The following is a 16,475-nucleotide window of genomic DNA, read 5'->3' as shown; positions in this document are numbered from 1 at the left end:
TCTAATCACAAGATAGTTATTTTCGTATTTCCATGATGTGACAGACTATTTATATGTGTGTATGTGACTATTATATCAGCAGTCTTTACGAAGGAGTGACCAGTCACACTCTTAGACCTAAATAAAAAATGACCCTCACTGTCATTTGGAAATGGGAAACATTACCTTTATTAACCATAATCTTTGACAAAAGCTGGATTTAGTAGTTCTAGTCAATAACATTCAAGTGCATTTGAATTTTTAATTTTGATTATAAAAGACATGTGATGTATTATTAACTGTACCCACACACAATGCATGTGATTTTGCCCTTCAATTATTCTGACCCCTCACCTAAATATTTGAGAGTCCATTGAGGATATCCATAAACTGTCAGCATTTTGTGATAACATAAAACAGATAGACCTAAATAAGTTTAAGTGACACTATCCTTGTCATATGATTTATAATATTGTATTGTGTGGCATTTAACTGTAAACTTTCCTTACACTGTTGTTAATTTTAATATACGTTTCAAAAATGTCCTTTAAAGATAACCAGCTAAAATGATTCAAAGGACTGTTGACAGTACAGTTTGTTCATGCTGATTTAGAAAAACAGTATTTAAAAACTGTTTGCTTATTTGTTCTAATCATACACAAATTGTATTAAATTCGTGGGAATTTATAGGCTGAATCTGTTATATGAATGTTCTCTCTGAGTGATCCGCGATTGGTTTCCTAGCACTTTAGCCACGCCTCTTTCTATGACGCAAGACTTTGGTTATATGCCCACGTGCAACTTTGTTCCCCATTAGTACTCACCAGTCAGTTACTACGAAGTACGGAGACAAGATTGAAAATTTACCTACAAGCAGGACTTTAAGCTAACCTTTAATTTTAGGCGTTTTGCGGAGTTTAAGTTGTAAAACTCAAACCAGATCGGATACAATGAAGTACATCATTGGAATAGGAGGGTAAGTGACTTTTTAGAGTTATATTATGAACAACTAGGTGTAATAGTTACAGTCCAGCCAGCCATGTGGCTTTTAATATTTTTAAGTTAAGATGATATATTATACAGATAGTAATTTATTATATTATTGCCGTCTTTTATTCTCACTCATGACGTGTTGGATGCGTGCTTTCACAGGATCGCGAGCTTTGAAACGTTTGTTTATGTTTTGAGCGGGAGATTTAAATTTGTGAGCGCGCCGAAGTTTATGAATGTTTTATAACGGCTATTCGCGCCTTAATATCTATTCATTTATTATTCTTGTATTGTTGTTGTGAATGTGTGTGAGGTAAATTAACAGTATTTTTTTCTTTTTGAGGTTTCCTTTTTAATGTTGTTTTTGATTTGTAATGTGTTTGTGCGTGCCCACCATTTGCTTTAAAACAAAGGACGAAATAGTAAAGTAACAGTGACTTTAAAGACACTGAAAGTTACTTTTATGATTTTTTTTTAAGCGTATTAAATAATTTAAGAGATATTGAACATGAATTGCGTGTATTGAACACGCGGGTAAACAACAATGGTATCTTTTTTTGTTGTTATGAGCCAACTGAGGAAACCATCCCGCCAATTGTATATGATTAAACTGTTAACATACACTATTAAATGAAAGATCATTATACTTTTAAAACAAGTTTAATCGTTTTGCTTTTTGACGTTCTTTTTGAACTCTGTATTATTATTTTTAACATTTCTTTTGTTATTCACTCATTTTTAGTGTGACTAATGGTGGTAAAACCACCCTGACTGAAAGGTTAATCAAAGCCTTACCAAACTGCTGTGTGGTTCACCAGGATGACTTTTTCAAGGTGAGTTCATCTAAATATAGGCTTAATATTGATATTTAATATTTCTGGTTAGTTTTCTGTCAGCTTTCTAAAAGTTACAGCTAAGGACTAAGAGCCCTTGTAGTGTATCATTTTTGTTATTCAACAGTAGATTTTAAATTTTAGTATTTAATTTGCTGTGCCGTTTTAATTGTAGCTTTCTGTTCTTGTCTGTTAGTAGTACTGCATACATGACTTAAATAAGAAGTAACATTAACTTTAATATAATAAACCCTTCAATGATTCTTTACATTTGCTTTTCCTCTATTAAAGTGATAAAACTTTTAATTTGGTTACTTGTATAAGGCTGTGATAAGAGGGTCAGTGTAAATGGCATGTAAGAACTCAAAAAGTGCTGATCCAAGATCAGTTTCCTCCCATCTATCAAGTTCTATTCATCAGGTCATGATGGCCGAGACCTGATTCTAGATCAGCAGTCTGGCTCTGTAATATACATGACGGCATCTGCTGCAGTGTTTTACTGGTCACTGTTATTTCAGCCGCCGGATCAGATAGCAGTCGGAGCGGATGGCTTTAAACAGTGGGATGGTAAGAATATATAAATCGTAGGAGAGCATAACTCATTCTACGCATCGCCTCCCATAACAAAGATTTTAAAATGTCCCTCCCAACCCATTTTCATTCTCCAGTGTGGCTTTGCTAAATTAAAATGCAACGTTTGTGCTTGCGCTAAAATATTTTGTTCTGCTTTTGTAGTGATCACATCTTTGGATATGGAGGCCATGGTGAATACCATCAAGGGCTGGGAGGAGAACCCAGTTAAATTCGCCCGATCACACGGCATCCAGTTGACCCCGGCCGCAGAAATGGACGACCCTGAGAGCCAAGTGCACATTCTCATCGTAGAAGGATTTCTACTGTACAACTACAAGTGAGTCACACGACTTTATGGTGGCCTGAACTGCATGAATTGAAAAGATTAGATTCTTGGGACATTTGGTTACATATGCTCAGTGCATGTAAGGAGACATTAGGGTACACGACGTACACACCAGTCATGTGACTCCCTGCGGGGGTGTAGATAAGGAGACTCTGAGCTATTGGCGTGGAACTGGCATGTGCTGATTTCTAAACCAGCTGTGTAGAAGTACAGTAATCAGTAAATGACTTCGTTCGCAGTTACATTGACGGTGTTCACTTTAAAGGTGTGATCTTTTTATCTTGACGTTGATCTTTTTCTCCCTAAACAGGCCTTTGCTGGACGTCTTTGACAAGTCTTATTACATAAGCATCCCGTACGAGGAGTGCAAGAGGCGGAGAAGGTGTGATATAATTATATTGAAACACTCATGAATTGTGCTAAATATGAGCAGCTTAAATAAATGTATGTATTATTTATTTCAGTACAAGGCAGTACACCGTTCCTGACCCTCCTGGACTGTTTGATGGTCACGTGTGGCCCATGTACCTCAAACACAGATATGACATGGAGAACTGCGGTCTGCCAATTGGTATGATATAGGTTCTTCACATTGAGTTTGAACAAAAACACACAATATTTTTGATAAATATTAATTCTGTGTCACGTCTACTTCAACAGAATACTTGGATGGCTTGAAAACAAAAGATGAAATGTACAACCAGCTTTACGAAGACATCCACAATACACTTCTGAACCGCTTATAGGTGAGATGGCCAATCCAGGTGTTAGGTGGAATTATTAATAAATTATGCATAAGTTTATGTGCCATAATAAAGGAACTTGTTTTTTGTCTTTCAGCAGGAGCAGGCTGCCGCCCATCATCTGTACTATATTGTAAATACGAATCTAACTTGAATTGTCCTGTTTTTTTAAACCTGCAATTGTTGTAAATAGTTTGACTGGAATGTAATTTAAATACTTGTGGAGGAACTTTTTTGCATTACCTCTTTAAGGAATGTTGTTGGTATCGGAGCATTTTTACGAGTACATGAGCTCGGTATCGGTGCATCCCTAATTAATTACCTCTTTAAGGACTGTCTCCATATTTTTAAGTTTTTTTTATTTAAGTTTTTTAATAGTTTTTGTGACTGACTCTTTCAAAGCACTCCCTGGTGACTTAATTTTTGAAATGGTGTTTACCACATAAAAATGAACTTCCAAAGCTTGATTGTTCATGTGAACCAATAAACATTGTGCTTTGACTTTTATATTTACATTTGTCAAGTCTTTCCATTTTACACCCACAATGACCATGTGTTGTTCTATTATTTAACTGTATATGTCAATTCTACTTTTTAATTTTAAATTTTTAATTCGGGTTCTTAAACTTTTCTTACCCAGATACTCAATCCAAGGTCTTCCTTTTATGAAAATGCTAGTGTTCATTGTAACACTTTAACTTTGACCATTTTAAGTGTATTTGGTGCTTTGTATACTTTGCCATGCCCTGGATTTGTTGCCCATTGTGACTGACCATTTGCTTTTTTTTATGTAAAATATTTCTAAAGGAATTTGTTTTAATGTCAAATGAGCCTGATCTGAACAAGGGGAAAATAGAATTAAGGTAATGGGTTTAAAGCTATCAAATAATATGAATATGTTTACTTAAAGATAAGAACTGAATACCATGGTAGTATGATAAATAACAGGACCAGTAACTATTAAATGACCATTAACTAATGTCCATGGTTTTTTTCCCCTTCTGAGGTCTTAAAAATGAAAAATAACCTGACAAATCTCATTCCTGGGAGTTATTTTTTTTTCTCTCTCCCAAATTAGCTTGCATTAAACTCATGGATTATTTTCATAAAGATGTAACCTTTAAATGTATATATGGTGATCTCCACAATCAGCTTTTCCGCTCCAACACAAGTTCCAGCTTGGCTCTAAAATGTATCGCTCTGTAATAAAGCCTATGCTTAACTTCAACTTGCATGAAAACAAACATTGTCTAGACATTTTCCTGAATAAACCCTTAGCTCATGCTTTAAAATCCGTGTTGAATGTGCCTATGTGCTTTTCAATAGTGTCCCTTTCTCATAGGACAAATGCCTACACATTCACTTCAAATATTTGTGTAATGAAATAAGTGGAAGGGGAAAGTGAAGACATTCATCGCTATTAAGAGCAATTGTCGTCATTAGAAAATTGGAATGGTTTAAACATTTCGTAGGGCAGATTTTCTTGTGATAATGGCATGAATAAGACATTCATAATATTTCACTTAATGTATTGACAAAGGTAGTCATTTTGTTTAAATTATGTCAATAATAAACCCTTATGCAATTAAATAAAAGGTCTCAAATATATAAATATTATATTTTGCTCCATCTAGTGGCAAAAACTGAGATATTCAATAATCTGCAATGAAGAAAGACTACAAAACAAATAGTCTACGGGCCTTTTTTAACTTAATTTTAGTTGTTATACTTGTTTTTGTCAACTAACTTCATATTTCCTATTAAAGTGGCACCACATTTCCCATTTGTGGCAACACTTTACAATAAGGTTCATTAGTTAACTACATTAGCATGAACTAATAATGAACTGGATTTATACAGCATTTAGTAATATTTCTTAATGTTAATTTCAACATTTACTAATACTTTATTAAAATCTAGTTAACATTAGTCAATGCACTCACTGTGAACTAACATGAACAAACAATAAACAGCTTTATTTTTATTAACTAACATTAACAAAGATTAATAAATACAGTAACAAATGTATTGCTCATGGTAAGTTCATGTTAGTTAATATATAATGTTAACTAAAGAACCTTATTGTAAAGTGTTACACCATTTGTAAATGTGTGGTGTGTCTATGAGAAACTTTTAAGAGGAAAAAGTGGGAAAGTTTGGAGAGAGAAACGCCTCCAATGTACCGCCTTCATACTGGGCTCTTATTTAAAAGCTTTGGGGAGCACAAAGTGCCACACTTTCTATTGCATCCTGGTCCAATAACTTTGAAATGAAGAAATATTCTTTCATTCTCTTCTTCTACCTGTGCGTCCTGGTGTGTTTTAGCACCGCGCAGCGTAATGGACCCTGGAGTCACAAGATTAAGTGGGAAACTAACGGACAGGTTTACAGTTTACTGGGCTCCGGTTCTCAATATCACACACCTGTTTCTGGAAAACATACAAGATTCTTATTGACGAGGCATATGATGCCAACAGGCAGGATTTTCATGGGACGTTTTGCCAATGGGATGCACACAGTTGGGCATGTGGTCCATTCAAACTCTGTGCCAGAGCACAGTCCTGGTATGGATGCAAGACACTACATGGTGTCTGGTCGTACATCTCCTATGAAGAATAATCAGCTGTCTTTGCATGAAAAAAGAACTGCACTTTCTTCAGATGAAGCACTGCGGACCTCAACTGAAAAACCTACACTGGCACCTGTGAAAGCTTCAAGGGCACCAGGACACCATAACATACTTTCCAAAACCCCAAAACGAACATCACCCACTGCAGCTACTGAACCCACTATCAGTATTGAGGAGAATCCGCTAACTCAACTTTCCACTTCGACTGGGAGTAAAACTGCTAATAATTCTAAACTTTCATCAAGAACCAATTCAGCTTCACCTTCGGCATATGTTAATAACAGACATACGGAAAATCCTCGCTTCCAAGTTGAGGAAAGAGGAGGAGAAACTATGATTGGTGATGAACCAACGAGTCCTCATGTAAACAGCAGAAACTCTTTCTACTTTAATATGCTCCCGTATGGAAGTGCCAGTAGATTTCCTCACAGAGAAACGGGTCAGGGTACAAGGTATTTCCATAATGGTAAAACAACATTTTGAACTTTTAAGTCAATGTGCGAATTTTACCTTGTCTTTCAGGGCTGTCGACTGTCTTTAAAGAAAGACGTTTCCGCGGCGCGAGCTGATGTCGATCTCGCGTCTTTTTGGCGCCCACTGTTGGCCAGAAATCAGCATTTTAAAACACAAATGGTATATTAAACCAATAGAGTATGATGTTAACTCATGAGTAAAGTGATAAATGGCAATTTACTTGTCATGGTTTCTCAATATTGTGTCCAATCCCGATGAAAAATGATCTTTCCGCGTACTGTTGCTGATTACCTCAGGCGAACTTGACTTTTTTTTATAGGCTACTGAAAAGTTGTTCAGGTACCTTGATTAAACTTTTGAAATGACAAACGACCTCATTTATTTATCATAGACAGCATTGAGATTAAATGTTGAAGCTACTTTTGGTTTCTAAACTGCATTTTATATAGCTTATTAAATATTTGTTTCTCTTTATAGTCTGACCGTTTAAATTTAAAGACTAATAACATTTCCCAGGACTGCCTGATCTCATTCCTGATCCATACTATATCCAAGCTGCATCTTATATCCAGAGAGTGCAGATGTACACATTAAGATGTGCCGCAGAAGAAGACTGTCTCTCCAGGTACTGACTCGAACCAAACTTCAATAGCAGCAAAAAATACAACTTTTCTTGACCATTTTAAATGGAATATTTGCCTTTTCCCTCAAGTTCAGCGTACGGTGCGAGAGTGAGGGACCTTGATTACAGAGTGCTTCTCCGATTTCCTCAGAGGGTCAAAAATCAAGGCACAGCAGATTTTCTCCCTGTGAAACCACATCATCAATGGGAATGGCACAGCTGCCATCAGTAGGTTCCTGATCTAATCTAGAACGTTACATGTAATTACATGTTTGCATATTTGTTAAAGTCCCCCTAGTCATTCATTTTATCCCTTAAAACTCATCTTTGATCACCAAAATTACATATTTAAAATTTTTTTCCTTGAAATAAATTGATTCATGCCTTAAAATATCTTGAATGTAACTCTACACCCTTGCCTCTATGAATATGCAAATGAGCCCCGCCTCCACTCACTCGCGGCAGCTCAGAGATCCACTCGTTGACGATCACACGTTGATCTGATTGGTTACAAGGTAGTTTGTGACGTCAGAAACACCAGCTATTTCAAACCGTGTTTTTGAGACTGTCTTTGGTTCACCGCATTGTTAAGGAGAAAATACTCAGCAATGGTAGCGACTTATGAATTTACACATGGTTTGTCTTAAAGCATGTTAAATACACCACATAGACATATAAACAATATTAAAAACTGGATTTTCACCACAGGGGGACTTTAAATGCTTTGCGTTTTTTTTACCTTGGCGTTACTAGCTACAGAAACTCAAAGTATAGTAAAAAAATGACTCTTCTATTAATTTCTTTATAACAAAGTAATTATTTTACTATATTACTTTGTTTTCATCCTAAGACATTATCACAGCATGGATGCCTTCAGCAATTATGACCTCCTGGACGCCTCCACGGGCAGAAAGGTGGCTGAGGGTCATAAAGCCAGTTTTTGTCTGGAGGACACCAGCTGTGATCCAGGTGTGAGGAGAAGATACGCCTGCACTGCTCACACACAGGTGCGGAGAATAATGTCACTCGTGTCAATTGAAAATGTCTTATTTATTCCACAATTAAGCTGTTTTATCAGCCAGTTTAGAAGGTTTTGTTTTTGTTGGAGCAGGGATTGAGCCCAGGCTGTTATGACACCTACCATGCCAACATCGACTGTCAGTGGATTGATGTTACCGATGTTTCTCCTGGAGATTATATTCTAAAAGTGAGTCATTGGATTAGTTAGGGGCCGTTTACACGACAACTTTTTCAACTAAAAAGAACGGAAAACTTTTGGCTGTTCATTTAGACGACAATGGAGTTTTGGGGGCCTGAAAACGCAAACTATACCGTTATTGCCTCCGTGTAAACTTCAACAACGCAAATTTGTGAAAACGGTGACATTATGCATATTACATTCGCGCCCGAAATTTTCGCACGTTAAAAAATAAATACAACCTTATGTCGTTTCAATCACGTTTACACACTGTCTCCGAAACTTTCGTCCGTCATATAAATATTCGGATCGGGTTCAATTTTCTGCATTTTTCGCATCCGTAGCAAGCATTTTGAGAGGTATTTTGACAATTCAGAACCACCGTACAAGCGAACGCCAAAATCCAGAACTGTTCTGGATCAATTGGTTCACGGATATTGGTGGTCTTCTTTTTAATATGTGGCTCCAGAATCGCTAGCAAAGCAACCCAATATTTCCTCATTTTTTCTCTTTTTAAGAAGAGAGAGGACAACAAAACCATCCTCACTGCTTGAAGACGCCATTTTGTATTGTTTAGCGAATTTTGGCGCAACGGATTAATTAATACCCTTCGGACTCAGTGTGCAAGGTTTCTGTGCGTGACGCATTTTTAGGATGACGAATATGAAAAAATGCATACGAAAATTTCGGACTCACTGTGCAAGGACCTTTAGTGTTTCTTTACAAAGTTATATCGCCATCTACTGGCCTGGCAGCAGAATACAGTGTTTTTAGTCGTTTTCACAGATCTGTGTGAAAGGGGATCGTTTTGACAATGTTGTCGTCTGGACATGAAAAACTTTTATTTTTTAGTGCATCGTTGTTATGTAAAGGTACCCTAAGTTATACCAAAAGTTAGAGACATGTTTTGAAACCATGTGAACCACTGACAGGTGACCGTGAACCCAGGTTTCCAGGTGCGAGAGTCTGACTTCTCCAATAACGTTGCTAGATGTGACATCAGATACACAGGGTCGTACGTCCAAGCACACAACTGCAGAATCACAGGGTGAGTTTAAAGTAGGAGTGGAATCAGAAATCTTATTAAAACTGCTGACGCATTAATGATGTTTATTTATTTCACAGATACTGATCCAGAGCTGAAATCAACCAAAGGTCACATTGTCATATGGATCGACTGGGCATTAACTTGTCTTATTGTTATTTATCTAGATTTATGTTCTCGACAGACTCTTCTAGCAAAGTGACTGTGAAATATTTGTCAAAAAAGTACATGTTCCATTTATTATTTCTTTCATCATATTTTTATTTTTGTTTTTATTTCTGTAATTTGGTGTAATTTCCCACTGCAGCACTCAAAGTAAAGTTTTAGTAAACATCAAGTAAATGACATTCATAGTTTCAGTCAAAGAAGATTAATAAAATACTAGTGTTTCACAAAGGTGTACAGCATAAAAACATGTAGAAAGAAAGGGCAGATTTATAGTCCACTCATAAATCGATTTTACTACTAGTTTATGTTTTTTTAACCACTGGTTCATATGTATATATGTGATCTTCTGAAGTATTTCAGGTCATGGCTCATTTGATAATGGGTCTATGGGGTCAAATCAACACAGCCAGACATCAGAGTCATAAAAGTTCAGTTTGCTCAAGATCTCCAAACATGCTGAGAGTGCAACAACGTCCCGGAAACATTCCTATCTGTCCGAACGTATAAAATGACACGAGAAAGAGGAATTCCAGTGTGGAATTTGTGGACAGAGAAACATTCATAAGTGAGAAGGAAACTCCATCCTTGTTGACAATGGAGAATACTTCTATTGGAAGTTTTAAAATGAGCAAAATGATTATAATTCTGTGTTTGTGGAAATTTGATTCAAATGTGTTTTGTGGATTGCAATTTTCAATAGTAAAAAAAGTAGGCTAGTTAAAAAACCCACAAAGTGGTAACTGTAAATCATAGACAGTTTTGGGGAAAACGGACACATGCTGATGGTGAATGATGTTTAGAGAAGTGAAGAAAATGTCTGACGAATGCTGGTATGCTTAACTACCTAATTCAGACAATTAATCCATTACCTAGTCTGTAAAATTGTTAATGTTCATGATTAGAAGTTACAGAGAGGAGCCAGTGTGTTTACAGTTCAGATGCAACTTAAGTAAACATTCTTTCCAACTCGTCCTGAATGAAATACATGTATATTGTGTTGCAATATATACCCTTGAGGATTTAACTGCATATATTTTACATATCTAATGCTTCCAATCATCGGAAAAATTGAATTCAGTGATATTTCAATCACAGTAATGATCTTTTTGTACATTCAAAAAAGCTATGTCATGAAAATGTTATTCATAAATTTTCATATATGCATATTTGAATGTAAATCACCCAAGTGTCCTTTTTTGGGCTACTGTAAATTGTAGAACTGAGTTGTTGTTCAACTCCAGTCCACTAGATGCTCAACACCTCGATTCACAGAACTATCCCATCCTATGAAGAACATACAGGAACAGTGCTGGCATATTTTCATCACAACATCAGCACAGATCTCTCACCCATAAAGCATCATGGCATGCGATGATCACATAAACTCGTGTGTGAAGCTCCTGCTACTGTTGGTTGTGTTGTGCGCGGCGCGCGCCTCCGCTGACAGGACCAAAACACTCGACTTCGATGTCAAACCTGGAGGAGTTGTGCAGACTTTCTCAGCTAAACTGGTGAGAATTACGTACATTAATACAATAGCAACGTAATATTTATAACACAACATGTTTTGTTGGATAGAAATGTAAACGAATCATGTTCGCGGTTTTTCCTCAATGATTAGCATAGACTCGATCTCGTGTTTACATAGTTGTTTTCCAGTTCTCATTCATAGTCAGTATTACATTTGGAACGATATGCCCTACTGTACTTAGTATCTGTTAAAAACACGTTCATATTAAACTCTATACTAATGAATGGATACTGTGTTTGAATAACCGCGACGCGTAGAAAGGAAATCCACACGTCATGTTCTCATTGGACTGTTGTGGAGGCGCGGACGTTGAGCGCGCCCCCTAACGGCTCAAAAATACGTTAAAGGAATAGTTTAGTTAATAATGTTTTATATATTATTATTTACTCACCATGTCGTCTCTGAAACCCCAATATTTTGATGAATCTCCTAAGTTTATTTCTCCATAAAATTAAATTGAGGAAAAAAATAATCGTCCATCACCTGTGCGCCATTCGATAGTTTTGTGAGGGACAGACCAAAATATTGCGCTCTAGCTCTTAAAGGGCTAGTTCACCCCAAAATGAAAATTCTGTTTTCATTTTCTTACCCTAAAAATGTTTCAATCCTGTATGAATTTCTTTCTCCTGCTAAACACAAAATAAGGTTTTTTGAAAACTGTCAGTAACCAAAAAGTTGACTTCCATAATATGTATTAAAAAAAAACATCAACTTGGTTACCAACATTCTTCAAAATATTTTCTTTTGTGTTTATCAGGAGAAAGAAATGTATACAGGTTTGGGGGTAAGGGTGAGTAAATTATGGCAGAATTTTCATTTTTGGGTGAACTATACCTTTAAGAGCTACAACAGAGCGTAATATTTTGGTCTGTCCCTCACATAAAGCTATCGAATGAATTAAGAATTGTATTTAATTTAATTTGGGTGAGCAATCCCTTTATATCAAATATCATAATTCAAACATAAGTTGTGTCAAGTGTGACAACAGTGGCCATGGTTTTTATGTGTATCTCGCCAATCAAATTTAAATCAGTATTTAATCTGAATCCTTGTCATTGTCAGTGTTTTTTTTTATTTTTATATAACTGTAGTAATAATAGCTGTCAGGCTTTTGACAGGAACGATGGTTACCATGGTTATTTTTGTAAGGGTCAGCATCTTTTCAATACAGAGTCATTCTCAAAAGATCAGTCTGGAAAATTTGCATATTTCGTGGGTGGAAGCTTGTTTATCTATTCACAATGATCTATTTCTTGTTTTAGAAAAAGTATAAATGCACCTTCACATATGCATCTCAAGGAGGAACCAACGAGGTAAGACATATTCTGTTATTTATAATCTCAGATAATACACAGTTCTCAAAATGTAAATACTCTGCACTAACAAACTTGTGATTTTTGTACTTTTGCTAGTTATTAGATTAATTCAGTTGTATTAGATATTATTGATGAATGGCAGGTACTTATATATAGATATTTATTATTCATTATTGTTTCCAATCCCATGTGCTGAGATGTCCGTTATTATATTTTAATCGTATAATAACTTTTATTAAAATTATAATAATTTAATATTATAATATTAATATCATTATTAGAATAATTAAAACCATTTCCATTACTACCATTATGTTTATTTGCCTTCTTCCTCATCCCCCCCTCCCCAAACCCCAAATCTTGATTAAATTAGTTTATTGTTGTTATTATTTGGGGTTTTACTATTGTTATATCTGTTACTGATACATTTCCAGTGATATCGTATTAGTATTATTATTTGTTGCTTTTACTATTGGTATATCTGTTATACTTTACAGCTACTCTCTGGTTTATATTCTCTGGTTTATATGCTTCCATTCCCACACTTAAATACACTTACATTTATTTACACACACACACACACACACAAATATACAGGAGTTATCAGAATTGACTTATGTTGGCTGTTTGTTTGTTTGCCCTGTTTATTTTTTAATTAGCACATGTGTATAGTGTCACAATTTAGACAATTACATTTTTTAATTTTAAGACAATCTCAGCTATTGTTGTGGCATCAAGAAATGTATCACTTCGCCACTAACGACACGGGAAATTACAGCAATTATGTGCCGTCGTGATTTCACAGAATTGCTCCGTTTCTGACTTAAATGTGAACCCTTTGTGCTTTTATTCCCTGTAGCAATGGCAGATGAGCGTCGGACTGAGTGACGACGAACAGATGTTTTCCTGTTCAGTATGGAGGTAACTTTAAAAACGCTGTTATATTGGTGTTATAAAAAGCTGTACTCCATATGCAATACTAAAAAGTAGTGGTACAAGCAAATCTAGCCTTGTGTTTTCAAACAGTGTTGTGAAATTTGAGATGAAAGAGGGAACGATATTGATTTTTCTCTGTCATTTTCACGATAGGCCTCAAGGAAAGTCCTACTTGTTTTTCACCCAGTTCAAAGCCGAGATAAAAGGAGCGAAGATTGAGTACGCCACCGCATATGTAAGTATCATAGCTATCCATCACTACCTGACACCACCTCAGTGAGTGAAACACTCAGCAATAGGTATGATTCAATATGAAGAAACCTGTGCATTTCATAGACCAAGATACATTTTTATTTGTGCATAAAAAGAATTGGCACATGTTTTTTGAAAAGCATGTTTAAAATTTATCCTCAGTCGTGACACTGACACTTGCCGCAGATCAAACCTTATTTCAGATTCCTAACGCTCGTCGCTCTCAGATCAAAAGCAGTCAGCCCTTTTTTACACAGGTGTTGCATATCAAGACTTTGTGAAAAGATCTTCATCTTCAGATCGCACTGAGATTCTCAGTAGCGGGATGCCGGTGCTGTTCTAGTAGCCTTGTCCCTGGTGGAAATAAGAAAAGTTCATGTCTCATGTATTTTTTTTTAGACAAGATCTCTTTGTTATCCAGCCCACTCCTCTAGGCTTGTCTCATGTCACTCATCCTCTCTCTTTCTCTTCTTCTCAGTCCCAGACGGCCGTGGGAGGACAGAGGGATGTTGCTTTGAAGGAAGAAGAGTATATTGTGTCAGAGTCTGCAGGTGAGTCAGCATATTACTCCTTCCAGTCGGGTTCATACAGCCGCGGAAAAACCTGTGAAAATCAGTGAATTTTAAAGCTGACATATTATTACAGGATGTAATATAAATCTATGGTGTCCTCAGAATGTGTCTGTGAAATTTCAGCTCAAAATTCATCTCATATCATTTATTATAGCTTGTCAAAGTAAAAACAAAGCAAAAATGCACCGTTTGTGTGTGTGTGTGTCCCTTTAAATGTAAATGAGCTGTTGCTCCGCCTCCGTTCAGAAGAGGGCTGATCCTTTACACGAGTTTTGGATACAATAACAAAACACGCGAATAACCTCACTCGTCCAAAATCTCAGAAATAACCAGTAGCGAGTGCAGCCTCACATAGAGACTTGCACTTTTAGACGCACATGGACGTTTCTGAATGGTTAGTACATTAGAGTTACATTGATTCTTCTCATCGACATTATGTTTAACTTTTACACAAGTTGACACAGTTCCCTGAGGTCTTTATAAGACATTTTTTGGTCAAATAGTGTTAAAATAAAATAAACTTTTGCCATTGGCTTAGAACGGGTTACACTGTTATCGCTTGCGAAACCAAATGGCGTAAACGTGCAGATTACGGGGCGGTAATATTATAATAAGATCCCCTTCCTATGTCAGAAGGGGAGCGAAATCTGATCAGCTTATTGTTTGACATGCTTGCAGAGAAAGGCTTATCAAAACAAAGTTACTGGGTTGTCTCTTTTCACATTTTCTGGGTTGGTAGATGCACAGAGGACCCGATTATGGCACTTAAACATGGAAAAAATCAGATTTTTATGATCAAATCTGTTTTTCCAAGTCATAGAAATCAATACAAACATGGCAATGTCAATACTGACTATGTATGTTTCTAATCATTCACATCTTGTTTTTTAGTGACCCACAGAGATGGGAAATTCCGTTCCGAGCTTTCCAAGCTCCTTGTCATTGCTCGGACACGCCACGATGAACTCTGATTGGCCGATCCGAAAGAGGATTGTCCTATTGCGCGAGGACATTGGTTATTTGACGGCTATGGACACTCTGCCACTTTACTGTTCACTGATATACATCAAGCAAAGGAAATCAAGACACAGAAACTTCCTGTGATAGGAAATACTACAGAGATTTTCTATAGAGGCAGCATTACGCCAATGACCATGAACTGGACTGATCATCCAATGAGGTAGACGACAAATCTATTATCGGACATTAAGGGGGAAAAAATGCACATTTATTCATATTTCTGAGGTGTTATGAAGGCTTCTTCCAATTCGTTTCAGAACAGTAGATTGATTTCTATTCTTGGCAGCGTTTATGGGTTTAGGGTTTCAGCCTTGATACCTGCAAATGTGATTATCAGGAGCGCATTCATGCTCACACTGTACTTACTTTCTTAAGCTGGCGCTTGTAGAGAATTCCCACAACAATCTTTGGGGTATGTCAGAGTCCTTTGATTATTTCTGTGGTGGAGGAAAAGACAGAGAAACAGTTATACTTCCAATCGTGCTTTACTCTGATAGCTGATGTCCTGGAATTTTTTAATAAATCTGTTATCAGAACGTTTTGGTTCTCGCGTCACAATTTCCTAATCAAATGACTTTTTGTATTATTCATATTTTTGCATGAAGTAAAGGTGCAGTCTGTTTTCAGGCAATCTGCAGCCGTGTCTTTTGAGGAGGATCTGTGTAATAAAAATGAAATATGCTAAAACGTATTTTTTAAAATTCTTTCTAAGTGTGCAGATTCTGGTTATAATGTGATATTTGTCCATATCTCTGTTAAATCTGCACAAATCTACATAAGAGCATCTGAAAAGTGTCATAAACCTCATTGTCAGCAATTTTAGAAATGCATGTGAAAGCGTGACTTTCTCATACAGTGGATTCTGTGGCATGCTAGAAAATGCTTTATACGCTCCTACATCTTCAAAAGGCTTGACATGAGCATTGCAGCACACATGAGGGAGACATAATGCTGTAAAAGTGTGCTTAACCTAGTTTCCTTTCAGTACCTGTTGAAAAGTGCTTGCATTTGCACTGTCGCATTGTGATTTTTGCTTAAACACCCTCAGGACGTGTATCTGAGAACATCATATTTTTAAGGCACATTTTTCAGGGGACTAGACTAGGGTTAGCAAAGCAATAAAAAAATAATCCTTTAACAGATGGGCGGGGTTGCTGGGAGATCAGAGGAATAGGAATTGAGATTGCATCCCACTCCAGATGTCATCTAAGGCTAGAAATAATCGCTACCTTTGACTTGCGTACAGTA

At 36.5% G+C, this 16,475-nt stretch overlaps 3 protein-coding genes across 5 annotated transcripts; all 3 read left to right on the top strand.

Annotated features, from left to right (window-relative positions):
- Positions 1 to 747: 747 nt before the first annotated feature.
- On the top strand, positions 748 to 3,971 carry mibp (muscle-specific beta 1 integrin binding protein). Of its 3 annotated transcripts, none has more exons than XM_084116797.1 (8): positions 748 to 955; positions 1,712 to 1,802; positions 2,321 to 2,369; positions 2,538 to 2,712; positions 3,032 to 3,103; positions 3,186 to 3,292; positions 3,382 to 3,467; positions 3,562 to 3,971. In XM_084116797.1, the coding sequence occupies exons 1-7, from the start codon at positions 930 to 932 to the stop codon at positions 3,465 to 3,467; spliced, it is 606 nt and encodes a 201-aa protein (XP_083972923.1). In that variant the 5' UTR covers positions 748 to 929; the 3' UTR covers positions 3,562 to 3,971. The 3 variants fall into 3 exon arrangements, with proteins under 3 accessions (XP_083972923.1, XP_083972924.1, XP_083972925.1); XM_084116798.1 differs by having other exon boundaries at positions 787 to 955; positions 3,565 to 3,704; XM_084116799.1 differs by lacking the exon at positions 2,321 to 2,369 and having other exon boundaries at positions 798 to 955.
- Positions 3,972 to 6,313: 2,342 nt separating this feature from the next.
- loxl5a (lysyl oxidase-like 5a) lies at positions 6,314 to 10,241 on the top strand. The gene is made up of 7 exons (XM_084117441.1): positions 6,314 to 6,559; positions 7,084 to 7,192; positions 7,280 to 7,417; positions 8,040 to 8,196; positions 8,301 to 8,396; positions 9,320 to 9,435; positions 9,513 to 10,241. Exons 1-7 carry the CDS (start codon positions 6,427 to 6,429, stop codon positions 9,517 to 9,519), a joined length of 756 nt encoding a protein of 251 aa, XP_083973567.1. The 5' UTR covers positions 6,314 to 6,426; the 3' UTR covers positions 9,520 to 10,241.
- A 608-nt stretch (positions 10,242 to 10,849) lies between these two features.
- Positions 10,850 to 15,853, top strand: mydgf (myeloid-derived growth factor). Its single transcript, XM_084117442.1, has 6 exons — positions 10,850 to 11,111; positions 12,394 to 12,444; positions 13,307 to 13,368; positions 13,537 to 13,618; positions 14,114 to 14,186; positions 15,099 to 15,853. Exons 1-6 carry the CDS (start codon positions 10,962 to 10,964, stop codon positions 15,176 to 15,178), a joined length of 498 nt encoding a protein of 165 aa, XP_083973568.1. The 5' UTR covers positions 10,850 to 10,961; the 3' UTR covers positions 15,179 to 15,853.
- The last annotated feature ends 622 nt before the right edge of the window (positions 15,854 to 16,475 follow it).

The sequence above is a fragment of the Abramis brama genome (assembly GCF_963993115.1).
Source record: "Abramis brama genome assembly, chromosome: 6".
In the NCBI taxonomy this organism is placed as follows: Eukaryota; Metazoa; Chordata; class Actinopteri; order Cypriniformes; family Leuciscidae; genus Abramis; species Abramis brama.
The sequence above is the reverse complement of the archived record's forward strand: the minus strand, read 5'-3'. Positions and strand labels throughout refer to the sequence as shown.